The sequence below is a fragment of the Heptranchias perlo genome, chromosome 6 (assembly GCF_035084215.1).
Source record: "Heptranchias perlo isolate sHepPer1 chromosome 6, sHepPer1.hap1, whole genome shotgun sequence".
Classification (NCBI taxonomy): Eukaryota; Metazoa; Chordata; class Chondrichthyes; order Hexanchiformes; family Hexanchidae; genus Heptranchias; species Heptranchias perlo.
The window spans coordinates 100,986,243-101,008,860 of NC_090330.1; the positions used below are offsets into that span (position 1 = coordinate 100,986,243).

Here is a 22,618-nt window from a genome sequence, read left to right on the forward strand (position 1 = left end):
TCAAAAAATATTTAACTTACTAAGAAACTGACTAGTGTCTATTCAATGAAACAATTGAATGATTCTGTATAGTTATTTTTTTAAAAGTCATTTTCAGTGATTTTGAATCAGGTTACTCACTGATGGAGGACTGGACACCCTTATTAAAAATGCTTATTTTTGGTGATAAACCTATTTCCAGCTGTATTAATAAAACTGCACCAGGTTCCCACTCTTAAATACATCCAGGAACACTGTTTCACCCAAAGCAGGAACTTTACCCCATTGTCCCTACCCATTTCCCCTCCCACCAAGCTTGGCTCCTTATAAGAAAGTGCAGAGACTCTACTTCCCATCCTACCAACAGCGTGGCTGATGCTGTGAATTCCCCTTGGGTGTGGTAACATGGGCCCAAACCCACATCCTACCAGTCTTGACATCCGTGGCCGTTCAGCGGCAGCAGACTCCTGTTTCGAAGTTTTTCATCTGCTGCTGCAGCCGCTGGTTAATCATTGTTCCGTTATTTCTGGGTGGGGGATGTGAAAGTTGAGCGTGTGCTGGGACATCAGCTGATGCGCATCACACTGTATGAAACGGAATTTGCCTGTCCTGAAAAGAAAAAAATTACCAAGCCACAGAATGCACCCAATAATGAATAATAATTGTCACCATATTGCAGTTGAATTGTCCCTCTTACTGCAGTTGTTAGAAAAAGTTATTCCTCTTTTTTTTTTCCAACATCACTCAAACAGATGATCTGATATTATCACATTGTTGTTTGTGGGATCTTGCTGTGCGCAAATTGGCTGTCGTGTTTCCTACATTACAGCAGTGACTGTACTTCATTGGCTGTAAAGCGCTTTGGAACGTCCTGAGATTGTGAAGGCCGCTGTTTACAAATAAGTGACATGACCACGTCTATCATGTCACAAAAGTACGATTCTTGCTAAAATGTGATGGCTTTGTGACAACAATGATAGTGCACCCTGCGTGGTTATTTCCCTCCCCAACCCAGTGACAAGCCCCCTTTATTTAGGAACTATCAGATATACCCAATTAACAACGTGTCTGATTTTGCTCTTTGTGTTTTGTTTTAGGGCGCCAAGATGCGGGGTCGTTTGGGAAGTATGGACAGCTTTGAACGTTGCAACAGCCTAGCATCTGATGCGTCCAGGGTGAGTTGTAGAGTCAGTGCGTCCCGTTCTCCAGCCCCCCACCCCTCACACGTGCTAGTCAGAGCGAGTTGACGAGAGATACTTTTCAAATGATAGACTTGTTTTGTTCGGATACTTTCCATGGAGCAGGAAGTCAGCTGCTGAAATCCAGAGGAAGTGCTTGTGCAAGCAGTTCCAGCCTTCGAGGATCACTTTCAAAACACTGAACTTAATTTCTCATCAGCAAAAGAAAGGTGGAAAGGCTTGTTCCCTCCACACTTTAGATAGAAAGCTTGAAATTTAACTTACTTATCAGCAGCATGCAGCAGTATTCGTAAATCTTCACTGGATTAATAACAGCAGGATATGGGAGTTGGAGAGATAGCACAAATTAGCATACAATGGGTGTCTAAGAGCATGTTGACAGATTTACAGGATTTTTGCTCTGCTGTCAGCTTTTAGAGCAAGCAGTATCATTGCTTTTTTGTTTGACGTGTGGTGGTGGTTTTGGTGCAGGACGGCTCACCAGGGGAATCTCCTCCCAATTCTCCACCGGTCAGCCCTCGAGCTTCTCCCATCTCCTCGCTGAGCCAGTCCTTTGTAGAAGAGGACCCCGACTCGCCCCAGTTCCGGAGACGGGCTCACACTTTCAGCCACCCGCCGTCGAGCAGCAAGCGGAGGATCAGCTTTCCCGATGAGAAACCGCACCACGGCAGGTCTCCGATCTTTCGCCAGCAGTCGGAGATACTTCGGAGCAGGTAAGCCTTTGCGCATGTGGGGTGGGGTGAGGGAGAGGACTGTCATTGTCTGGAAATGAGGACGTTTGGAATATTTGTTCCACATGAAGTTTTTAATTACTTCTCTCTCTGCCCCTTTGTGCTGTTTTTAGTGCAACTATTTGTAATATAAGACTGCAGTGATGATATTACTTGTCATGCCTACACAGGATCACAAGATCCTGCCCCAATTCAAATGAATCCTTTATTCACAATCAAGCTGCCTTTACAAAAAGCAATTTTTTTAGTGAGGAAAACAAAAGGTTAAAACTATACAGGAATCGTAACTTAATCAGTACTTAAGCATACAAATTAAAAAAAAAATCTAATCTACAGTTACCGATTGTTATCATCCTTGTGAGATTCAGTATAATTGATTCTAGACACATGGCTAATCCAAGCATCGAATTCATTGATAAACTACATCTTATTCATTCGTTCATTCTCACTGATGCTGTTTGCTCTTAAAAAAAAACCTCAGTCCTTCTTTGCACCACTTTGAGGAACTCTTGGAAAATTCAGCTGTATTGAGCAACCTTACAATTTATTGATAATATAAGTATCTGTATGAAAGTCTTGTGCCTATCACACACCTGTCACACTCAAAAAGTCACACTTTGCACAGGTGCAAAACAATCTTCTAAGAATGGAGAAAGGAAGCCCACTTTTGATCTGGAGCCTGAAATTTACGAGCAATTACAACTGCACTCTGATGATTGTAAACAATTTTACAACACCAAGTTATAGTCCAGCAATTTTATTTTAAATTCACAAGCTTTCGGAGGCTTCCTCCTTTTCACATCGTTCACCTGACGAAGGAGGAAGCCTCCGAAAGCTTGTGAATTTAAAATAAAATTGCTGGACTATAACTTGGTGTTGTAAAATTGTTTACAATTGTCAACCCCAGTCCATCACCGGCATCTCCACATCAGCACTCTGATGAAGTAGCTACAGGTACCGAGGACTGCTTATATAGAGACTGGCCAGGTTAACAGCTAAACATTACATGCTGTGCTTCAGACTGGAGACTGCCCACGATCAACACCACAGGAGATCAGCTAGTACTGATTGAATTGTTTTATAAGTGATAACTGTAAATCCAAGTAAACAACCAGACTGAAGGCAATGATATCACTCAAGCCAGAACTCAATCCAGTGACGTAGGGCCATTGTGTAGAATTGCTGATCCAGGCGTGATTCTGACTCAAGCATAATGCTTAAATGTAAAACCTTGATTCAAGCATCAAGTGTCTCCTCAGCTATTTTGGGAAGATTTTCCCTCTTCACCATTTCTAATGAAACCCTAAACACATTCTTTATATTCACATTTATGATTGTGCTCCGAATACAGGAAGCTTTTTAATGATTATTGTGCTGAATTGACTTTATTTCCAACAGAGACAACAGCATGTTTCAGACATCCAATCAGTGCTGCAATCTGTTTGCTTGCTGTGTCTGTTCAGAGTGGTTTTCTGCACGGCCTGCTCACTCTACGGACAAGATATAAATTTACTGATTGGCAACTTTTTAATCTAAAATTTTTGGAACTCCTGAACCAAGCAGAATTCCAATTGCATGACTTTTCTCAGAAATTGAATTGTTTTTAATCAGTCTGTTCTTTTTTGAATGTTTAGAAAAAAAGTAAAGGTTTTATCATTAATCTCAAATTGGATACAGTTAGTTTTTTTAATTTCACGCCTACATTCATTTTATTAAATGAGCTGTAGTTTTTCTAATTGGAATTGAATCAATAGAGATGGCAGTTAAAAAGAGCAGATTTTCTGGAGTCTGTTGTGTACAATTCTTCTTAAATACACTATAGGTTTCATTGTGTGGTAACGTTTTCTATTAAACTGTCTCCATTGCATTTTTATCATCTCCTTTCTCTCCTACGTGGCTATTGTACCATGGACTCTGGTCTCTTGTTAAGGAGTAGAGATAGGTGAGTGGACGCTTCCATAGTTTTTGTCAGTACCATGCCCTGAGAATGGGTGGAGACTGCTGAGGTGCAACCCAGTACTGTTTATAGCCTTTGCTAAGTTTTCACTCCCTGCCAGCCAGCTAACTTGACATTGTGCCCAAATATGAATTGGAGGTGAGGTGAGGATTCATACCATGGTCTCTTGCTGGTACATTTGCCAGTTGTCCACTCTTGATTCTGTTTTGTGAAGAGAGGTCCTGTAAACAATTCCAAATGCCTTTTTTGTTCTCAACATGAAAATTTTTGGTTACCTATTCTGATTTTTAAAAAATATTTGAAATTTTTGAATACAAAGGCTTGAGAATATGTGTCACAGAGAATTAGGTCTTACTTTTAGGCCCTGATACCTCACACGAAGTATTCCCAAACTCAGACATAATGCAGCTAAGGAAGGTGAAGATCAGAGAGCAGATGTTTTCCTAGAGGAAGGAAAAATCAGAGTCGCAGAATTGGCAAAGATCTAGAAACGGCCTGGTTACCTGGCCTCTCAGTCAGAAAGTTGTTTGTGAGATAGGGGAGACCTTAATAGAGGAGAGAAAAGAATTGAAAATAAGTTTTCATCTTTGGCGCTGCCAGTGCAGAGTCTTGTGGGCCAGGAGCACATATCAGGAGTTTAACAAATGCATGAAACATTGTAGGGGGTGAGCACCCAAATTTCTGATATGTGTTCCCAGCCCACGAAGCTTTGCACTGGGAACGCTAAAGATGGAAGATTTTCCCAGGGAGAAAAATCTAATTCAATTTATCTGAACCTCCTTTTTTAAAAAAAACACTATTTTTAGTTGATGTAGTTTGTCCACAGATTAACTATAACATGTTAGCTAATTCTTTCCATCTAAAGTCTGAAATATTTCTTCACTGTTTCACAAAAAGGTGTGAAATTAAAATTTGTAGAATACTGTCTATAGGGGAATACAGAATGTAATAATATACTGAAGAAATGATACACCAACACATTTAATTTGAAAAGTTAAAGTTTTCAAAATAAACACCAGTTCTGACACATCACCAAATAAATGTCATATAGTCAGCTCCAGATATCAGTTCTGGGAAGCCTGAAATGTTAGATTGTATCTTTTTCCAAATGTTCAATAATCTAATTTACAAGCTGCAGTGAGTCAGTTTAAAGGGGACAGTCTTCATGACATTTGTTTACCCCTTTGTTGAGAAACATACGACACGCTTAATTAAGACATTTAATTGACATTTGGCTCTTTTGGCTTTTCCCTCCTCAAAACAGAAAAGGTTTGCTATCCATTAAGATGGCCCTTTAAGTGCGAATAAATTAAAATGGAAATTATTTAGATTTAATTTCTAAAGAGTTGATTCATCCTGAGTAGGCTGTTTAAAGAAATACCATCACAACCTCCTGGTACATCAAATATGGAGGTAGGCCCAGCTATCTGTTTGCGTCCGGAATAAATAGGTTGGGCGGTCCATCCTGCTTGCGTACTCCAGGATGGTCCCAGTGCTCACGACTGTACTCAGCTCAATTCAGATGTCCTTACAAGAATCTGTCAGCCTAACTCCAGCGACGTTCTGGAAAGGGAATACGAGCATCATGCAGAATGACCCCTTTCCAGATCAGATGGGGCAGAGCAAATTGATGTGAACTCTCCCATCTCATTGCGGGAGCTCTTAAAGCCGTTAAATCCATGTAATCTGGTAAGACATCTGGCCTTGGTTCAAAGTGAGATGACCTAGGAACGTGAGCTGTGCTCATTTCCAATTCAGTCAATGTACAAATGTAAATATTATCGCCGTTTCTTTTTGATACTGACTCCTTTGCGATGCGTTGGATCGAGGTCCACATGAATGAACGGATGCACATTATAAGCTGTTGGAATTTCTGTTTTTCAGGTGGTTCCAGATGTGTTATTTAACACAAGTATGTAAGGCACTTTAATGAATAAACGTCCTAAACTAAATTTGCCATTTGAGGACTGAAAAGCTTCTTCAGTTTCAGAGAAACACTGGTCATGTTGCTTTTTTTTTAACTTCCAAAATAATGCAAGACGGTACTCTCGAAACAGCAGAAACTCCCAGCAATAAACGTGGAAGCGGGTTGCACACCCACCCAGATAGAGGGTGGCATTTGAAAGCACTTTGCCTTCAGTTAAAGGGAACGATGACAGTAAAAACATTCTATAAACACGTATCACAATGATGGGCTCAGCAGCACTCCAACTGCAGTAGAGCCAAACCAGACATGAACAAAGTTCACTGTTAAACTTCCCTTTTTTATTCTTCCTAACTAACTTTGCTTCATTCATTTTTAATATATTATACGAGCAGAATACAGCATGAAACTCAATGGGATATGAGTTATATCCCATTCATGGGGTTGATCATAACTCACAACTCATGATCTACCAGTTGAGCCCACTCATGGATATAAATCATATTCCACAGACCTTCATGGTGCACATTCCACCAATTGCGTTTGCCCACTAGGCTTGTGCCATCTGCCATTGAAAATAAACTGACCCGGACTTAAGTAAAATGCAAGTGATTTGAAGATTGTGTGCACATAATTGTAAAAGAGACTGCACTGAATAACATTATATAACAGTTGTCATCGTCGTTTTGAAATTGCATTTGGAAAGCCTTTGTCTTTTTACTCCTGACCTCTTCCTGTGCCACATACATTGCAGATCTAGAGAAAGGGCTGAAGTCTGTTCTTGGACCCCTGTCCATAGCTGGTTTCTAGAAAACGGATGCAAACGCCCCATTGTGACTGTGTGATTTTTGTCTCCTTGTCTTGAGAGGATTAGGGGAGGCGATATGTGACATTCTGTTGGCACCCATCTATGGTGATATGGCAGAGATCAGAAGATTCACCGCATGGGACGGTGTGGGTATTAACCCATATCCTAATACCCTGGGACACCTGGGAAGTTTAGACATTTTTCGAAATGGATGACAGTTATTTGGTGTCATGTGAAAGTGACACCGCCTAATGTCAAAACATCAGCTCCATTTACCCCCAATGTAGCATCTTTTGCCAACTTTGTTGACAGTACTTTCCTAATGCCAATACTGAGACATTAAACATATTGGCCCTGATTTTACATCCCATTTCCAGTGCATCATTGGTGCTGGAATGGTGCTTTAATTTTGCGAGGCCTGCAGATTGGCAGGGAACCTGTTTTTGCCAAGTTTCCACTGCTTAATGGCTGCGCTGCAATTTCTAAGCAGGTCTGGGGCCTTCCCATGATGCGTGTATCACTGCTGCTCAGAGCTCATTATAATAAATGGTAATGAGGAATGCCGACCGACATTGACTTGTGACCCCAATCTTGTCAGCATTAGCTGATACTGTCGGAAATGCTTTATTTTGGAGCCTGCAGCCTGGAGAAGCTTTGAAGAGCGCTTACTTGACTTACAAGAGAAATTTTGGAGCGGTTCTTTTCCTACAGTACTCTGGAAGAGGCGACCTTATCTCTGAAAGCCTGTGAGACCACTGGAACATTATTCTCCCCAACCCTGGTAATTGGTTCTGAGATGGAGTGATGGGATTCCCAATGGGAATTCCCCTGTTCTCTGTAGGAGTGGGAGCAGTACAGGATGGAAGAAAGGAGAGTGAGGCAGCACTTAAGGAAGGATGTGCCATATTAATTATCCCCCCCCCCCCCCCCCCCCCCGCAACCTCCAACAAAAATTTACAGGTCACACAGATCTAATGAAAATCTCAGTTAAAGCCTCTTTGTGAGAAGAGTGCGCTTCACCAAAGCGGCTGTAGGAGAGTTGTGCCAGCTTCTGTATGTAGACCTGCAGCCAAGATCCTCTGCCTGGGACAGCTCTGCCTGTTGCTATGCAAGTTACCAATGCCCTTTTTTAATGCACTGCCTCATTTCAAACAGTCCACATGGGGCCTATGTAATATAATCCAGGCTGCCTTCCCAGGCATGCATTCAGCAGGTAACTGACACACTTTTTAGGAAAGTTGAGGAATTCACCCGAGTTTGGCGTCATAGTAAGGCGTGATAGGGCAATCCAGTTTCTTCACCTTGTGGTTCCCCAAAATGCAGGGGGCGATCAATGGCACCCAAGTAGCATAGCCAACTTCGACCATTAACCGTCTCAACTTTCCTAATAGAAAGACGATGCATTAACCTGCAGCCTGCACTGTCCTACCAATCTCGCCAGCTCCCACGGCTAGAGGGCGATGCCTCCCCACTAGCAAAATGATTTACTCCTCATAGGGGATCAGTTCTCTAATGTCTTGCATGCCTTCTCCAGTTCCCTACGTTTCATGGGAATCGTGCAGACGTTTCTCCTGTAATAAGATTGCACTAATTAGATTAAGGCTGGCGTTTGAGGGGAGCCTCCCAGGTGGCATCAGACAGCTGATGTAATGAATTTGCTAGCCAAACCCGTTACAGTGAAGTTAAAGGCTCCGCAGGCAAGTTATTCCTGTTAGGGGAGTTAATGAACCCTTTAATCACAGTGCAGTGTGAACGGTTACTTGTGCAGCCATGCGTTTTAGAGGTGGAACAGTGTATTGGTACCCAAGAAAGAAAAGGAACAGCGGCTGGTCTGTTATCTTGCTTGCCCTCGTCAAGTCATTGAACGTTTCCTGGCACTGGGCTGCAGTTCTGCCACCTCCCACAATGTGGCGCACAAGGCACTTCTCTGAGGCTTCTTCTCATGGGCAACCAGCAGCTTTTCTCTCCTTTGCTGCATTTCATCCAGGGGTGTATGAAGGTCAGCCTCATTAAAATCTTAGGCTCATTTTTTTGGCCTCCTTCCAACCCCCTTGCTCCCAATGTTCAGTGCCTCTGCCTGTTTCTCCAGTGGAAGACGTTCTCACCTGAGCCAGCTTCCAGACATCCAGTGCAGACTTGCTCTAAGTTTGCTACTTACTTACTGCTCCCCCGGCTTCCTGCTGAAATCTTCAGCCATTCGAGACGTTTTTAAAGGCTGCACCTTAAATTTCCGCGCCCCCCCCCCCCGCCACCGTACTCCTTTGTTACACGGGACCTAGTCACAATGCCAGTGGGTATGTGAGCGAGCTGACGCCACCAGTTATGGTGGAGTGCGTGCCGAAGTGGGATCGGCGGCCGGGAGTCCCGGCTCAGCAGCGCAAAATGGCGGTTTAGGGCCATTGCAATAACCCCTTTGTTTTCTTTGCGTCAGCATCAGTAATTAATGAGCCAGTAAGCTGACTTCTGACAGTCGATTTGCGATGGCAGATTGCAACGCACTCACTTGACTTCCGGGTTCCCCCCCGCGAACGTCTACCCCACCCGCTGGGCTCCAGGCTCCGAGTGAAAATCATGTCCAAGGAAACAATGTAATGAGACTTCAAAACTGGAGCATGCTGTCTTTTTTTGGTTTTGTGCATTTCTGTCTTTAGGGAATAAAGAATAAGACTTGAATATGTTGGGACATTATCACACCAGAGACAAGGGTAAGTGTCAAATAATGAATGGTGTGTTTTAAAAACAAGGTGATGTGTGCATTCCTTAGAGTTTATTGCTGCCATTAGTTCACTGAACCTCGTTCTTCATTATATCCATTATTTTTTTTCATCAGAGTTGAAACTAAAAATGCCCCAACATTGAAATTGCTGTTCACGAGCACCCTGAAACAAAAATTCGTCGGTGTGTGAGAACCATTTTCAGTCTTGCTGTTCTAACCACAGTCCAATTCCGCTGGAGCTGCTTTTAGAATGCTGCCATTTTAATTCAGATTCTGGGAGACTGCGGCTGTGAGGCATCTCCCACGTTTACAATGCTAAATCCAGCTCCTTTCATCCCAGTGGCAGACTTGTAGACCTACAAGGGAGCCAGCTATAGCAGCATAAATGCCTGGGGCCCAGCCAGGGTTGCCAACCCTCCAGGATTGTCCTGGAGTCTCCAGGAATTAAAGACTGAGCTTCAGGATACTGCTGCGAGCAACCCGGGAGAAAAATGAAAGGGGCAATAAAAAAAATTGTGCTTTTTAAAAAAAAAATTCTTTTAACACTTTTGTTTACTAGTCATAAAAATAGTGAGCATGGGAAAAAAAGGCTGTTTGGATGATTCTTGACTGTGAGTCAATCAGGTAATGATGAGTCTATTTGCTTTCCAATTCGTGGTTGAAGGCAGGAGTGGACATGTCGGGCGACCAATGGCAATAGTGTGGAGGCGGGGCGGTTGGAGGCAGAAGGTCATGTGATGACACCTCCAGGAATCTGGACAACCAGAGTTGGCAACCCTAGGCACAGCTCACAGGCCAAATTAAAACATTGCTAATATAAAAGGCAGTTTTTAGAACACTGCTCTTCAAGGGGGGGGGTCGCCTAAATATAAGTGTTACGGGAGTTAAATGACAGAAAGGTGAATTTCAAAAGCTGCAAGTGTTTTCCAGTCCTCAATGGGTTAAACTTCTCCTTTACGCACTTTTAATATAAAAATCCTGCCGTGTGATGTCGAAACGGAAATGACTGCTAAAAGACAGTATCTGTAAATGGAAAAGGCAAGTTAGTGTTTTGGATGGAGACCCTTTGTCAGAATTCAGGGTATTTACCCAAAATGGTCATCTGTCTTTTTCTAGATGCTGCCAGATGTGCTGTGTATTCCCAATGTTATTGTCGTTTTTTAAATCCATCTCCTGGGGAAATTCTGTAGTTTCCAACTTACAGAGGGAGCACTTTTCACTCGACAGACCATCGCTCCTCACCTCCATTATTTGACTGTTGATTTTTGTGTTTGCTTTCTCCTTCTGGTTGCCCTTGCTCAGCCCCATCAATATCGTGAGACGTAATTGTGGTAACTCAGAGAGCGAATCCACTTCCAGCAGCCTTCCCTCCTCCTTGTCCGCCCCTTCTTTCCTGAAGTCCTTTTACATGAACTCGGGCAGACTGCTGCAGCAGTCGGAGAGCGGGACCTCAAAGAGGTGAGAGCGGCCTGCAGCCTGCTTGCGAATTCTGCCCTAATACTGCACCTGTTGCCTGGTCCGCCTGACTAATTGATGTGCCTGTGGTTGTGTCAGATGTTTGTCACTTTTGTTTATGTTCTAATTGCTGTGGCCTACAGTGAATAAATATTTTCGAATCTTTGCAGTTGGCTTACATCGTAAAATCTGCTTTTGCTTCAATGTAAACTGCACAAGTTGTCACAAAGTGTAGCTTAACGTTGGTAAAAATGTCTATGATTTTAAGGAGAGAATCTCACCACCTAACTTCTTTCAAAAATCACTTGCAAAGAATTATATTTGCCTTTGATAGATTTTTGTTAGGCAAGGCTATTAAGAGTTACAGAACCTAGGTGGGTAAATGGAGTTAAGATACAGATCAGCCATGATCTAATTGAACGGTGGAACAGGCTTGAGGAGCTAGGTGTCCTATTCCTACCTTCCTATTTTGTTCCGTCACAAGATGATTATGAATGAGGAAGGCTATTTGGTCCATCTTAATTCATCCATCCAGAGTGGTACTAAAGTACCCGCCATTGGTTCTTGAATGATTTTTTGCTTCCACTAGTCTATCTGGAAGTCCATTCTATGTATCGATCTCACTTTGGGGTAAATCTTGACTTTGTGTGGTAGTGTAGAATGAGTGATAGCAAATCGGCAGCCCATGTTGCATCTCTCCCCATTTTTATTTCCATTGACTTCAAAGTCTATTGCACAGTCACAATCTAGCTCTTTGTGTGAAGAATAATTAATATCTTGTGCTCATCCCTTGTTTCAAGCCTATTTACATTTTTTCGTGGATCTAATCTCTGACTGCCGTGTTACTGTTGAAATACTAAAAGAATTATTTTGTTTTGCCTCTGCAGCTTTACTTTTTCTAAGCCTCCCTTTGCACCCCTGATCACCCTTTCTCCCCCTGCCCCCCACCATGAGCTTTTTTTAAAATTTGAACAGCAAATGCTATTGACATTGGAGGTACTGGCTTGAAAAGATAAGATTATGACAGTGAAAAAGTTACATCTGGAAAGTTTTAATTGGCAATTAAATTTTGCTACGTTTGTGCAAGACTGTCCCTGCACATTTTAAATTTACTGCATTTAAATCCTGACGAAACTCGCAACATACAGCAGGTCAGTTGGTAGCGGTCACTGCTGAGTCGGAGATTGTGGGTTCAAGTCCCACTACAATATTGGAACACATAATTTAGGTTGAAACCCCAGTGCAGTACTGAGGGACTGCTGCACTGCCAGAGGTGCTATCCTTTAACTAAGCCATTAAACCGAGGCTCCATCTGCCCTTTCCAGTGCCTTAAGCAGGTGTCCTGGCCAATATTCCTCTCTCAACCAACACTATCAAAACCAGGTTATCTGGTCGTTTATCTCTCCGACATTTGTGGGATCTTACTTGCTTAATGACTACTGCATTTGCCCACATAACAACAGTGACTCCAAGCTGGTTTTGAAATGAAGTCATAGAGTTTCTCCCCTCTGTCTTCTCTGCTGCTTTGATGTAATTTATTTGTATAGAGGCTGAATTACTTTCAAAGAACAAGAAAGACCATACTGAGTTGGCTAAAGTAACTTTCCTCATGCTGTCAGTCTTAAAAACTTGTTCGAGCCAATACCCCTAATGATATCATCAACTGTTTATATTAAGATCATAGATCTGTTCTTTATACTCACGTTTATGATTTCACCACAAATAACATGCAGAGGTAATCTTTCTCAGTCGTGTATTCGCAAAAAAAAAAATCAAATTTCTATTGAAGTGGATTGGAACTCGGCAACAAGATATTAATTATAATCCTTTGACAGAATTGTAATTCTTTGCCATTATTTGATATTTGGTGATGAGACTTCTACTTTAAGTTGCACAGTTTCCACAAGAACTTTCAGTTGGTAGGCAACCTTTTCCATCACACTCACAGTCTCAACTAACATTGGATTAAACTAGTAAAGAAGTCAGAAACATGGATGTATTTTCTGAAAAGCGAAGCTCTGGTCAGCGGAATCCTAGTGGCACAGCACACTGGTGGGCGCACACGTTATCTCACAGAATGGTAAAATATAGGTGCGTGCAAGGGATGTCCACTCGCGGTGAATCCCTGATCTCAACCGGTGGAAGACACTGAATGGAGATGAAGCACTTCCCCACACGGAGGGCGAGCGAGTCAGCCATATCCTAGCCACTGGCTAAAGAATGGTATTTGGTAGAAGAGGTAATTGGTTGTCCCTCAGCCAGGGAAATGGTGTTTTGCTGCAGAACTTATATATAAAAAAAACATTTTGGGAAAACTAATTCTAAAGTTTGACCGTCTCAGCTGTACCGTTATGAGGAGGTGGCAAATGAAACCCAAACATCTCTCCAACTGGAGGGAGGATCACACCCCTGCACACTTTGTAAAGATCAGTTTAAGATAGGCATTGCTGGAGGTTATGGGTAGGGACTGTGAGGACCAAGAAAGATCAAGGCAGAAAAATAACTTAATTAAATAAAAGGAAGCCTCTGCCTGATTTTAAAAAAATGTAAAGATAAGTATGAAAAGAATGTGAAGACTGTGAACATCGATTACCAATAATGGAGAAATGTAACTTCATATATTTCTGTTTAGACTACAAGTAAGAGCCTTCCCTGACTTGTTAAATGTGCTCCAAAGATGTGTTTGGGTCTTCTGGGCTGGCTTTCAAAAGTGAATCCTTGCAATGCCAACTGTGCAAAGATTTTCTGTTGTCTGCACTGACTGGAGAATTTTCCAGTAAGAACCTACAAGTTATTTATTGCTAAGGATGACATCATGGGTACCGGCACAGCATATTTAAAGAGTCCACAAGGGGCTTTGGAATAGTGTTCTCTTGCTGGATCTGATGAGCAACAGGACTTTTGAGTGAAGCAGTGGGGTTTGTCTTCTCGTAGACCTTCCAGATGCGCTGTTGTCTGTGGAAGCCAGTCCAATCCTGCTTGTAGTGTCTGCAAGCCCACAGCACCACGCTACCCGTAATATAGGATTGATGAGCACTATTAAGTGACACCGTCTGTCTACGAGAAGTCAAATGTCTGGCTATTAGGGGAGATGTTGAAGAAAAAAAATCACACCGATGAGGTACAGGCTGTTATTCTGAGGCTGGGTTTAAAAATACATAACATTGAAAAAGGAGTGAATGCCCCTCAACTCTCTTTTGCTGTATGGATGAGGAGGGTCAGGGCCTAATGGGAATTATTTGAAGCGATTCCTTTTGTTTATGTGTTTAGGGTTTCATGAGAATCCCAATCCTGGACATTTAAGGCAGCTCTTTCGGAGGTGCCGTCTTTTGGATGAGACAACAAACCGAGGCGCCATCTGCCCCCTCAAGTGGACGTAAAAGATCCCATAGCACTATTTCGAAGAGGAGCAGGGGAGTTATCCCTGGTGTCCTGGCCAATGTTTATCCCTCAACCAACACCACTAAAACAGATTATCTGGTCATTATCACATTTTTGCGGGACCTCGCTGTGTGCAAATTGGCTGCCGCGTTTCTTACATCACAACAGTGACTACACTTCAAAAGTACTTCATTGATTGTGAAGCACTTTGGGATGTCCTGAGGTCGTGAAAGGCGCTATATAAATTCAGGTCTTTCTTTATCGTTAGGCTGCTCCATTAGTTATTTGTTAGGAGAATGACTCTTGGACATTAGTTATCAAAGCCCTGATTTTGCGATTCCAGCAAAAATTGGGGTTTTCTGACCCAAAACACCTCCCTTCCCCCCCGCCCCCTCCACACCCACCCCTCGCCCTTGGCTCGGGGTGAAGTGTGCTGAAGTTTATGATGTGTCATACCCGCTCATTTGACTAGGCAACAGGCAAAGTAAAGCTTGCCCAGAGAGCTCGGCCTATAGCACAATTGGCTTGGAATCACAAAATCCAGTGCCAAAGAAGCTCTAAAAAGGCTGCAGCTCGCTATAAGAAGGAAAGTTGTAGTGACAGAGAACTGAACTAATTGGTCACAATGACACCAGGGGCAAAACTGCTCCCTTTGATGCTGAAGAGTTGGAGGTCCAGTTGTAGAAGGTGCCATCTCCCAGTAAGTGTACAGGTGCCAACTAAATTGAGGGAGGTTGCTGCCTGAGTCAGTGGAGTCACCCAGCTCCTTTATATCTGGCTGTAATGGAGGAATAAGTGTGTCTTTATCAGAAGTAAGCCAAAGGTGAGTGTGTCCCTTACCTGCACACATTTTTTCGAGTCCTATTAAGCATGGGCAAACCTAAGCTGGGAACTCCCACACCCCCGAGGAGGTACCACTTGAAACATTGGAGACAATCGTTGCCATTTTCACACATTCTCTCATTGTGCCAAAGTTGCATGCCACACTTTTCTTGAAGAGGGAGGCGGCAGCTGAGCTGGCAGCCCAGGTAGAGCAAACTGCTGCTGAGGTGATCTGACTGAGATGTTCCTCTGCTGTTGGGGGTTTCTCACTGGGGCCAGCAACCTTGGGTGCAGAGGATAGCCCTGTTTTGCAAAGAACCACCCACCCTGTGTTTCTCCTCCTTCAAATAACGCAGGCGCCTTGGAATGCACGCAGTTGGATAATGGCCACTGATGTGCACAATGACATTGTAAGACATAATTAATATCACGTATATCTTTTGAATACACCTACCCATATTAAGACATATTCTACATCACACATCACTTTGGAAAAATCCAGTATTGCTAGGGAGCCCACAGAGTACCCACCCTCACGGGTGAACAGAGCAGAATATCTAGTGCATTTATCAAGGACTCGTGATAGGTAGCTAGTTTGCAGCAGATGGCAGGAATTGTCCATGACATACCCCATGGTAAGCTTGGCATGTGGCCATGGCAGTGGTGTACTTGGTGTATGGGAAATCCATAGTGGCTATCAGGACACTCCACCAAGGTAATTTATATTCCTCTCCCAACCCCCTCCCAAACCATCTGCTTATAATGATTTGCCTTTATGTTCAGCAGTGCAGTGCAGCATGATGCAGAACATTATGCCAATAGCTGCTTGACTCAACAAAAACGAGATCATTTCAGATTGAGCTGCTCAGCAGTAACTATGGTAATGTTTCATGACAAGATGGTGCTGCTGGCACTTGCCCAGCTTGTTGAGTCATTGACCTTATCTTCCTTCAGAAAGCTCATGCTGTCAAGGCAAGCATTCACCATTACAAAATCTGAGTCAGTTCCTGTCTTATCAACTTATACTTTCCTTGTTACTTTTATCAGTGTTTTTTGCATGAGTGTGCACAAACTGGTACCTTTTTACTGTGATAAACATCAGATTATCAGCTGCTTGTATTGGCGGTGGTTGGTGGGGAGCAAATGGGAACAAGGGGGGTTGAGCTGTGTCTGCACAGCCCTTTGTCTTTGAACAGTAACTTGGGAGACTTGTATGTTGGGTTAGTTTGCCACTTTTTACTGTAACTGTATGCAAATGCATCTTTACCACTGTATGCAAGTCCCAATTCTCATCCCCATTCAAAGTGGTAGTTTCCTGGCAGATGTTTCAAACATCAGGAGCAGGTTATTGGGTCTCATTCAATGGTGCTGGCCTCTTCAGTGAATCAAACAGCATAGGGAAAAGTGATGAATTAGGTCAACAAAACTGTCTATATTATCGGGGATATAGAAGAATATGAAATCATTTCCACAGTGAACAACAGAAAAGATGTGCCCCTATCTCTCCCCTCCCCACCCCCGGCCAATTTGGCAGAAAAATCTTACAGCTACTGAAACTAAAGTGCTCGTTATATTCTGAAGAAGGAGGACAGCCAAACAACTAACTCCTCTGTGTCTGGTAAGTTCATTTACAATGTATTTATCACATTGTGCCAGTCACTATTCGGCTATCTAGCACAAGTAATTTAAGATAATTAACATGAAAATACTATTTTATGTGACATTTATTGTCGCATCTGTAATGCCCATTGCTTCTTTCTATCTGCACTCTATAGATCGGAACAAAGTTGTTCATCCAAACTATCAGTGATCTTTTCAAAAGCCATACGTTTATTATTTCAATGCTCCTACCCTTACAGATGATTTATCCACACCCTGAAAACTGCTGCCTCTTATGTCCCTCATGAAGAGGGCAGAGAAAGTGATTCTGCTGAGGGAGCAAGTGGCAAGTCTGAACGTTCTCTGCAGTTGCCGAATTTATCCTAGATGTAATCTCATGGCTGAGTTGCAGTGCATCATGCAACAAAGCTGGGCCCAGCCAGTAGTCCATGGTAGCTCAATAATCAGTCTACTGATTACACTGGGATTGGAGCAGCCATCCATCTTTGTGTGGTACGTGGTTGTCGCCGGCCAGGCAGTCCTAGAATCACTTGGTGGCCATTTGGGTGAGGTTGAGGAGAGACCTCAGGTGCCACAAAAAGATGATGTAACACTTTTCTGTCAGGATGTCCCTGTGCAGATTCTTACAACAGAGTCTGGTTGGAATATTAAGCAATATCATGCATGTTCATATTTATTAACTAATTTGGTAGTGAAGAATATTTTTTATTAATTTTGCTTTTGCTGTGTTAAAAATGAGGATGTGGTTTATTTACCTCCTAAAATAAACTTGATTTTCATTACTTTTGCTTCCAATTCATTTTTATCTAGTGTCGGAAGCTAATTACAATTTTAATTTTAAAAAAAATTCAGAACAAAATAATCTTTTTATTTGACCTTTCTGTTACCCCCTTTTTGCTTTTTTTTGTGTTTGTTTTCTGTTTTATTTTTGCTCTTTCTGTTTTGTTCTTTTCTCTGTTGTTTGATTTGTTCTTTTTGCTTTACTCTTTGCAGAATCTGTATTGCCCTCTGATCTTTGTTTTTATCTCATCTTTCTGTTTTTCTCTGCTCTGTTTTTCTTTTTATTCTTTCCATTCCTCTCTGCTCTTTTTTTATTTTCTGCTCTTCATTTTTCTCTCTGCTCTTCCCGTTTCCTCCACTTTTCCTGTCTTTCTGTTTTTTTTAATCCCGATCCTTGATTTTACTGTGCTCTGTTTTCGCTTAGTTCCTGTTTTTCTTTGAGCTTTTTGTTTTTCTCTACTTTGCTTTCTCTCTGTTTTTCCCTGATCTTGCTATTTTTTTCTTCACTCTGTTTCTCTCTCTGATTTATCTGCTTTTCCTGATGCTTTTTTCCCTCTTTCTCTTTTGTAGTTGCTATTTTCTCTGCTGTTTTTGTTTTCTTTCTGATTTTTCCTTTTTTCTCTGTTCCTCCTGTTTTTCTTTCCTCATTCTTTTTCTCTTTGTGTTTTCTCTCTGATCTCTGTCTTTCTCCTTTGTTCCCGTCACTCTTTCTGTTTTTCTCCACTTGTGTTTATATCTTTACTGTTTTGATTTCCTCTCCAATCTTTGTTCTATTTGTTTTTCTCTCCCTGTTTTCTCCTACTTTCTGTGTGTTCTCTTTACTCTGCTTTCTCTTCGCTCTTTCCCTTTCCTCTGCTGTTTCTTTTTCTAGGTTTTTATTGTGTTTGGATTTTTTTGTTCCTCTCTGCTTTTTCTACTGTCCTGTATTTTGCTTTGCGAGATTTGCTTTTGCTGGCTTCCTCTTACTGAAATCTGGAATTTCTGCTGTCCTGTCCTCTGGGTAAAGAGCAGTGGACTTGTTATAACAGGAAGTACATATTGTTGAGGGCATTCCTCAAAGTGTGTTAATGGCCATTGCTAAAAATTTCTGGGAAAAGAAAGACTTGCATTTATATAGTGCCTTTCATGACCTCAGGATGTCCCAAAATGCTTTACAGCCAATTAAGTACTTTTTGAAGTGTAGTCACTGTGGTATTGTAGGTTATGCAGCAACCAATTTGCTCACAGCAAGGTCCCACAAACAGCAATGTGAAAACGACCCAGATAATATTTGTAATGTGGAGATGCCGGTGATGGACTGGGGTTGACAATTGTAAACAATTTTACAACACCAAGTTATAGTCCAGCAATTTTATTTTAAATTCACAAGCTTTCGGAGGCTTCCTCCTTCCTCAGGTAAACATTTACCTGAGGAAGGAGGAAGCCTCCGAAAGCTTGTGAATTTAAAATAAAATTGCTGGACTATAACTTGGTGTTGTAAAATTGTTTACAATAATATTTGTAAGCACAGAAGGCCACTCGAATTTTTTTCTGTATGTGATTTCTTAGCTGAGCTCTCATTGAATACACAAATTCCCACAGAGATGGAAGCAGTAGTTGGACATTGTCCTTCCCATGGAGAGAACAGTATACAGTCATTGCATTCTCTGTAGAATTTCCCTGTGTAACATTGTCAGTGCCTCTCCATGGAGCTCCACTGTAACAGTGCAGTTATTATTTTGCTATATGTGTAAACATTTTACAAAAACCTGTGCAATTTTCAACCTTTACCTTGTCAGGAATGCCTGCACAGGTTGTACACAGAACTCAGGGTAATTTCCCAGTCACTTCTTTGTCGTCACTTAATTTTGATTTTGCCTATCACAATTGGATCATCCTGGTTACTTGTTACAGCATTGAGATTAACCAGCAGGAACAAGGCAGGTATGATTTATTAGTTACCTCTTGTAAATAGATTTTTACAATAATGTAATCCATATGAATCTGGAAATTAAGCAATGTGATAGTATTGTAGAAATGCTGATTGAGCTTTTATCAAACTCCTTTATTTGACTATTTTATCACCTCTGTTAAAAGAGCAATCAGAGGAATTTCAAATAAATGTGTTAAATATTTGTATGATAATATCACAAGGTATAATTTCCAGGCCACAGCACAATGAATTTATGAACCATGTCTTTTTATTTTAATATAGGAACAGGAGTAGGCCATTCAGCCCCTTAAACTTGTTCCACCATTCAATTAGATCATGACTGTTCTGTATCTTAACTCCATTTACCCGCCTTGGTTCCGTTACCCTTAATATCCTTGCCTAAAAAAAAATCCATCAATCTCAGTTTATCTTGCTTAATGGTATTTTAGGGCCTCTTTCAAATTAAACATTCTTCAAGGCTGAAGCAACTGCGTAGAATGTAAGATGTAAACACAGCGAAATTCTTGCACAACTCCTGAGGTCACGTGAGAGACCCTGAGTCTCCCAGCAAGAACACTCATATGTACATTTGCGAATGATTCACTTTGAACTTTGGGGCCATCATTTAATCACTTTTGACACATTTTGCGGCATTTCTCTACAATCTCTTCCACTTCGATTCATTTCCTGCCTCTTCTCGTTTTTGATTTTTTTTTTGTTTATGTTCCTGCCTCTTTTTAAAAAAAAAATCTTTGAAAAGCCACCGAATATTACTTAGTTATCTTGCAAGTAACTTTCCTGATATTTGAATTTTACACGGTCATCTCTCCAGCAGTTGATGAGCAGTGACCATTTTGACTGTGCCCACACAAGTAGTGTGCACTGTACATGGCTTGAATGTTGATGGACAGTAAGATAATCCACCTGGTGTCGTGACCATGGGCATACCTTGTCTTTACATCCTGTCTGGATTTGATGGGATAAGACTCGTGGTTGTAGCTGCTTAATTCTGTTTCTCACTCCCCCCCTAATGAGTGAGATGATTTCTTTTCTGTTGTCTTCCGTTTGTCTATGTGGCTGTGGATGAAAAGTATAATTTATTCGGTGATTTTAGAGGGGTTTATTCTCCCAAGTGCAGATCAATTTGAGCGAAGGTACAGCTGAATGTACAGTTAAAAAACAACAGCAGTGAAAAGTTCAGCAAGTCTCAGCTTGATCTGCTCCTGGGTGAAAAGATTCCTGGTTCTCCTTCTGAAGAGTGGATGGTTACGACAGGCGCTGAAAACCTGTGTGCGGATTGCAGCGATCTGTCATTTTTGCTATCAAAGAGCCTGGCCAGACTGATCTTGTGGAATGCATTTCTAATGCTGATAAAGGAGAGCTGAAGTGGCTCATTTAATGGAGATTTGTACAGCTGCAGCTGGGGCTACAAACTTGGAGACAGTGGGGCGGTTCGGTACTTGACATGAGTGGCCAATGTGCGTCGAGACACGGACAGCAATGCACTGCTTTCCATTTAAAGGTAATTCTTTCTGTTGTTCGCTCTGAGAGAGACAGAGTAGTGAGTTTATATTTTCCTTCTAGTCTGAGGGAGGTGGTTTATTACAACTTCGAGAAAACAGTGCTGTTCCCAAAGTAATAAATAGAATCATAGAAAGGCTGCAGCACAGAAGGAGGCCATTCGGGCCATCAAGTCCGCGCCAGCTCTATGTAAGAGCAATCCAGCTAGTCTCACTCCCCCGCCCTTTCCCCGTAGCCCTGCAAATTTTTTCCTTTCAAGTACTTACCCAGTTTCCTTTTGAAGGCCATGATTGAATCTGCCTCCACCGCCCCCTTGGGCAGTGCATTCCCGATCCTAACCACTCGCTGTGTAAAAAAAATGTTTTTCCTCATGTCACCTTTGGTTCTTTTACCAGTCACCGTAAATCTATGTAAGTGATTACTTTTTTTAATTAATCCAATTTTGTAATTCACAATTCTGCTATCACTTGCTGTTGTAACTGTTCAACGGAACTATAGATTCCTACATCACATGCAAACGTGTCAGCCAATAGCGTGTGTGCTTCTGCACAGGTGGGCATGGGTGAGCAAAGCTTTCCGTTTCCAGTGTGTCATATTTATCTGGATAAAATGTTCTTCTATTCAGGAATGCTAAACTTCTTATGGAGGACCACAGTTGTGAGCATGGACCTGTTTGGTGGGCTTTCTCACAGTCCTACTGTAAAGCTAATAAACTTTTACATCAAATCCCTTTCTGTCTCTCGCACACAAACTGTCGGCGATTCTGAATTGAGCCCATCGATACATGTAGCAGCAGGTTTGTTGAGAGTCGCAGGTGAAAGACGAGGTGTCCTCCACACGGCCCCTTGGCCACATTAAGAATACAGTTGCTCTGCATCTGGTGGAAACTAATGAGACTCATCAGTCAATGTGAGGGAAGATTGGGCTTGATTTCCGCCTACATTGATTTCCATTTGCAAACTATGTTCACATTTTTTGTGACAATATTAGGCCTTCTTTAAGCAGAGCAAAGCTGTTGATTGCCACTCACTTCACAATAAATGTAATTTATTTCTTCCATTCTGAGGGCCTGAGTTTGAATCCTAACCTCAGCTGACATTGGCTACACTCTATAGGTTTTCAAGGATTATTGGTGGAGTGTTCCACTTTGAGAGGCTGCAGAAATCATCAGAGCACTGCTCTTCACTCAAAAGTGAAGGATTCTTTGAGCTAATCTGGCATATCCTTGCACCTTTTAAAGAGGAACTGAAAGATGGGAATATGACCAGATAATAAGATTGTGCTTTGAAGTGGATCATTCAGAAATGAGTTAATAGTGACAGGCACAGAGGGACTCTTGAAAACACCTGTAAAATAAGCCATTGATGACCAAAGTGAGGGAACATCGTATGTGCAGGCTGGTACTGTATTTCGGCCCTGAGCAATGTGAAGATCGGTACTGGATTTCAACCCTCGAGTATTGTTCTTGGATTGAAAACTATGTGGTTTGTGTTGGTTCGTACTGTGATACTTTGGTAACTCGGGTCTGCTGTGTACGGTGTCAGGCGTGGCTCGGTTGGTAGTACTCTCGCCTCTTGAGTTAGAAAGTTGTGGGTTCAAGTCCGACTCTCGAGACTTGAGCACAAAATCTAGGCTGACACTTCAGTGCAGCACTGCGGGAGTGCTGCACTGTCAGATGAGACCTTAAACTGAGGATCCGCCTGTACTCTCAGGTCGACGTAGAAGATCCCATGACACTATCCAAAGAAGAGCTGGGGAGTTTTCCCCAGTGTCCCGGCCAATATTTATCCCTTAATCACTAAAAGTAGATATC

At 42.1% G+C, this 22,618-nt stretch overlaps 1 protein-coding gene across 5 annotated transcripts in view; it reads left to right on the forward strand.

Moving 5' to 3' along the window:
- The window catches only part of tbc1d4 (TBC1 domain family, member 4), a 215,932-nt gene that overhangs the window by 150,346 nt on the left and 42,968 nt on the right, over positions 1-22,618 (forward strand). For 3 of the 5 annotated variants that reach the window (XM_067986534.1, XM_067986537.1, XM_067986536.1), the window contains 3 exons: positions 1,077-1,154; positions 1,650-1,891; positions 10,617-10,772. In XM_067986534.1, the coding sequence (XP_067842635.1) occupies positions 1,077-1,154; positions 1,650-1,891; positions 10,617-10,772 (476 nt within the window). Of the gene's footprint in view, positions 1-1,076; positions 1,155-1,649; positions 1,892-10,616; positions 10,773-16,860; positions 17,085-22,618 lie in introns of those variants that run through there. The other 2 variants (XM_067986535.1, XM_067986538.1) reach the window with 2 other exon arrangements.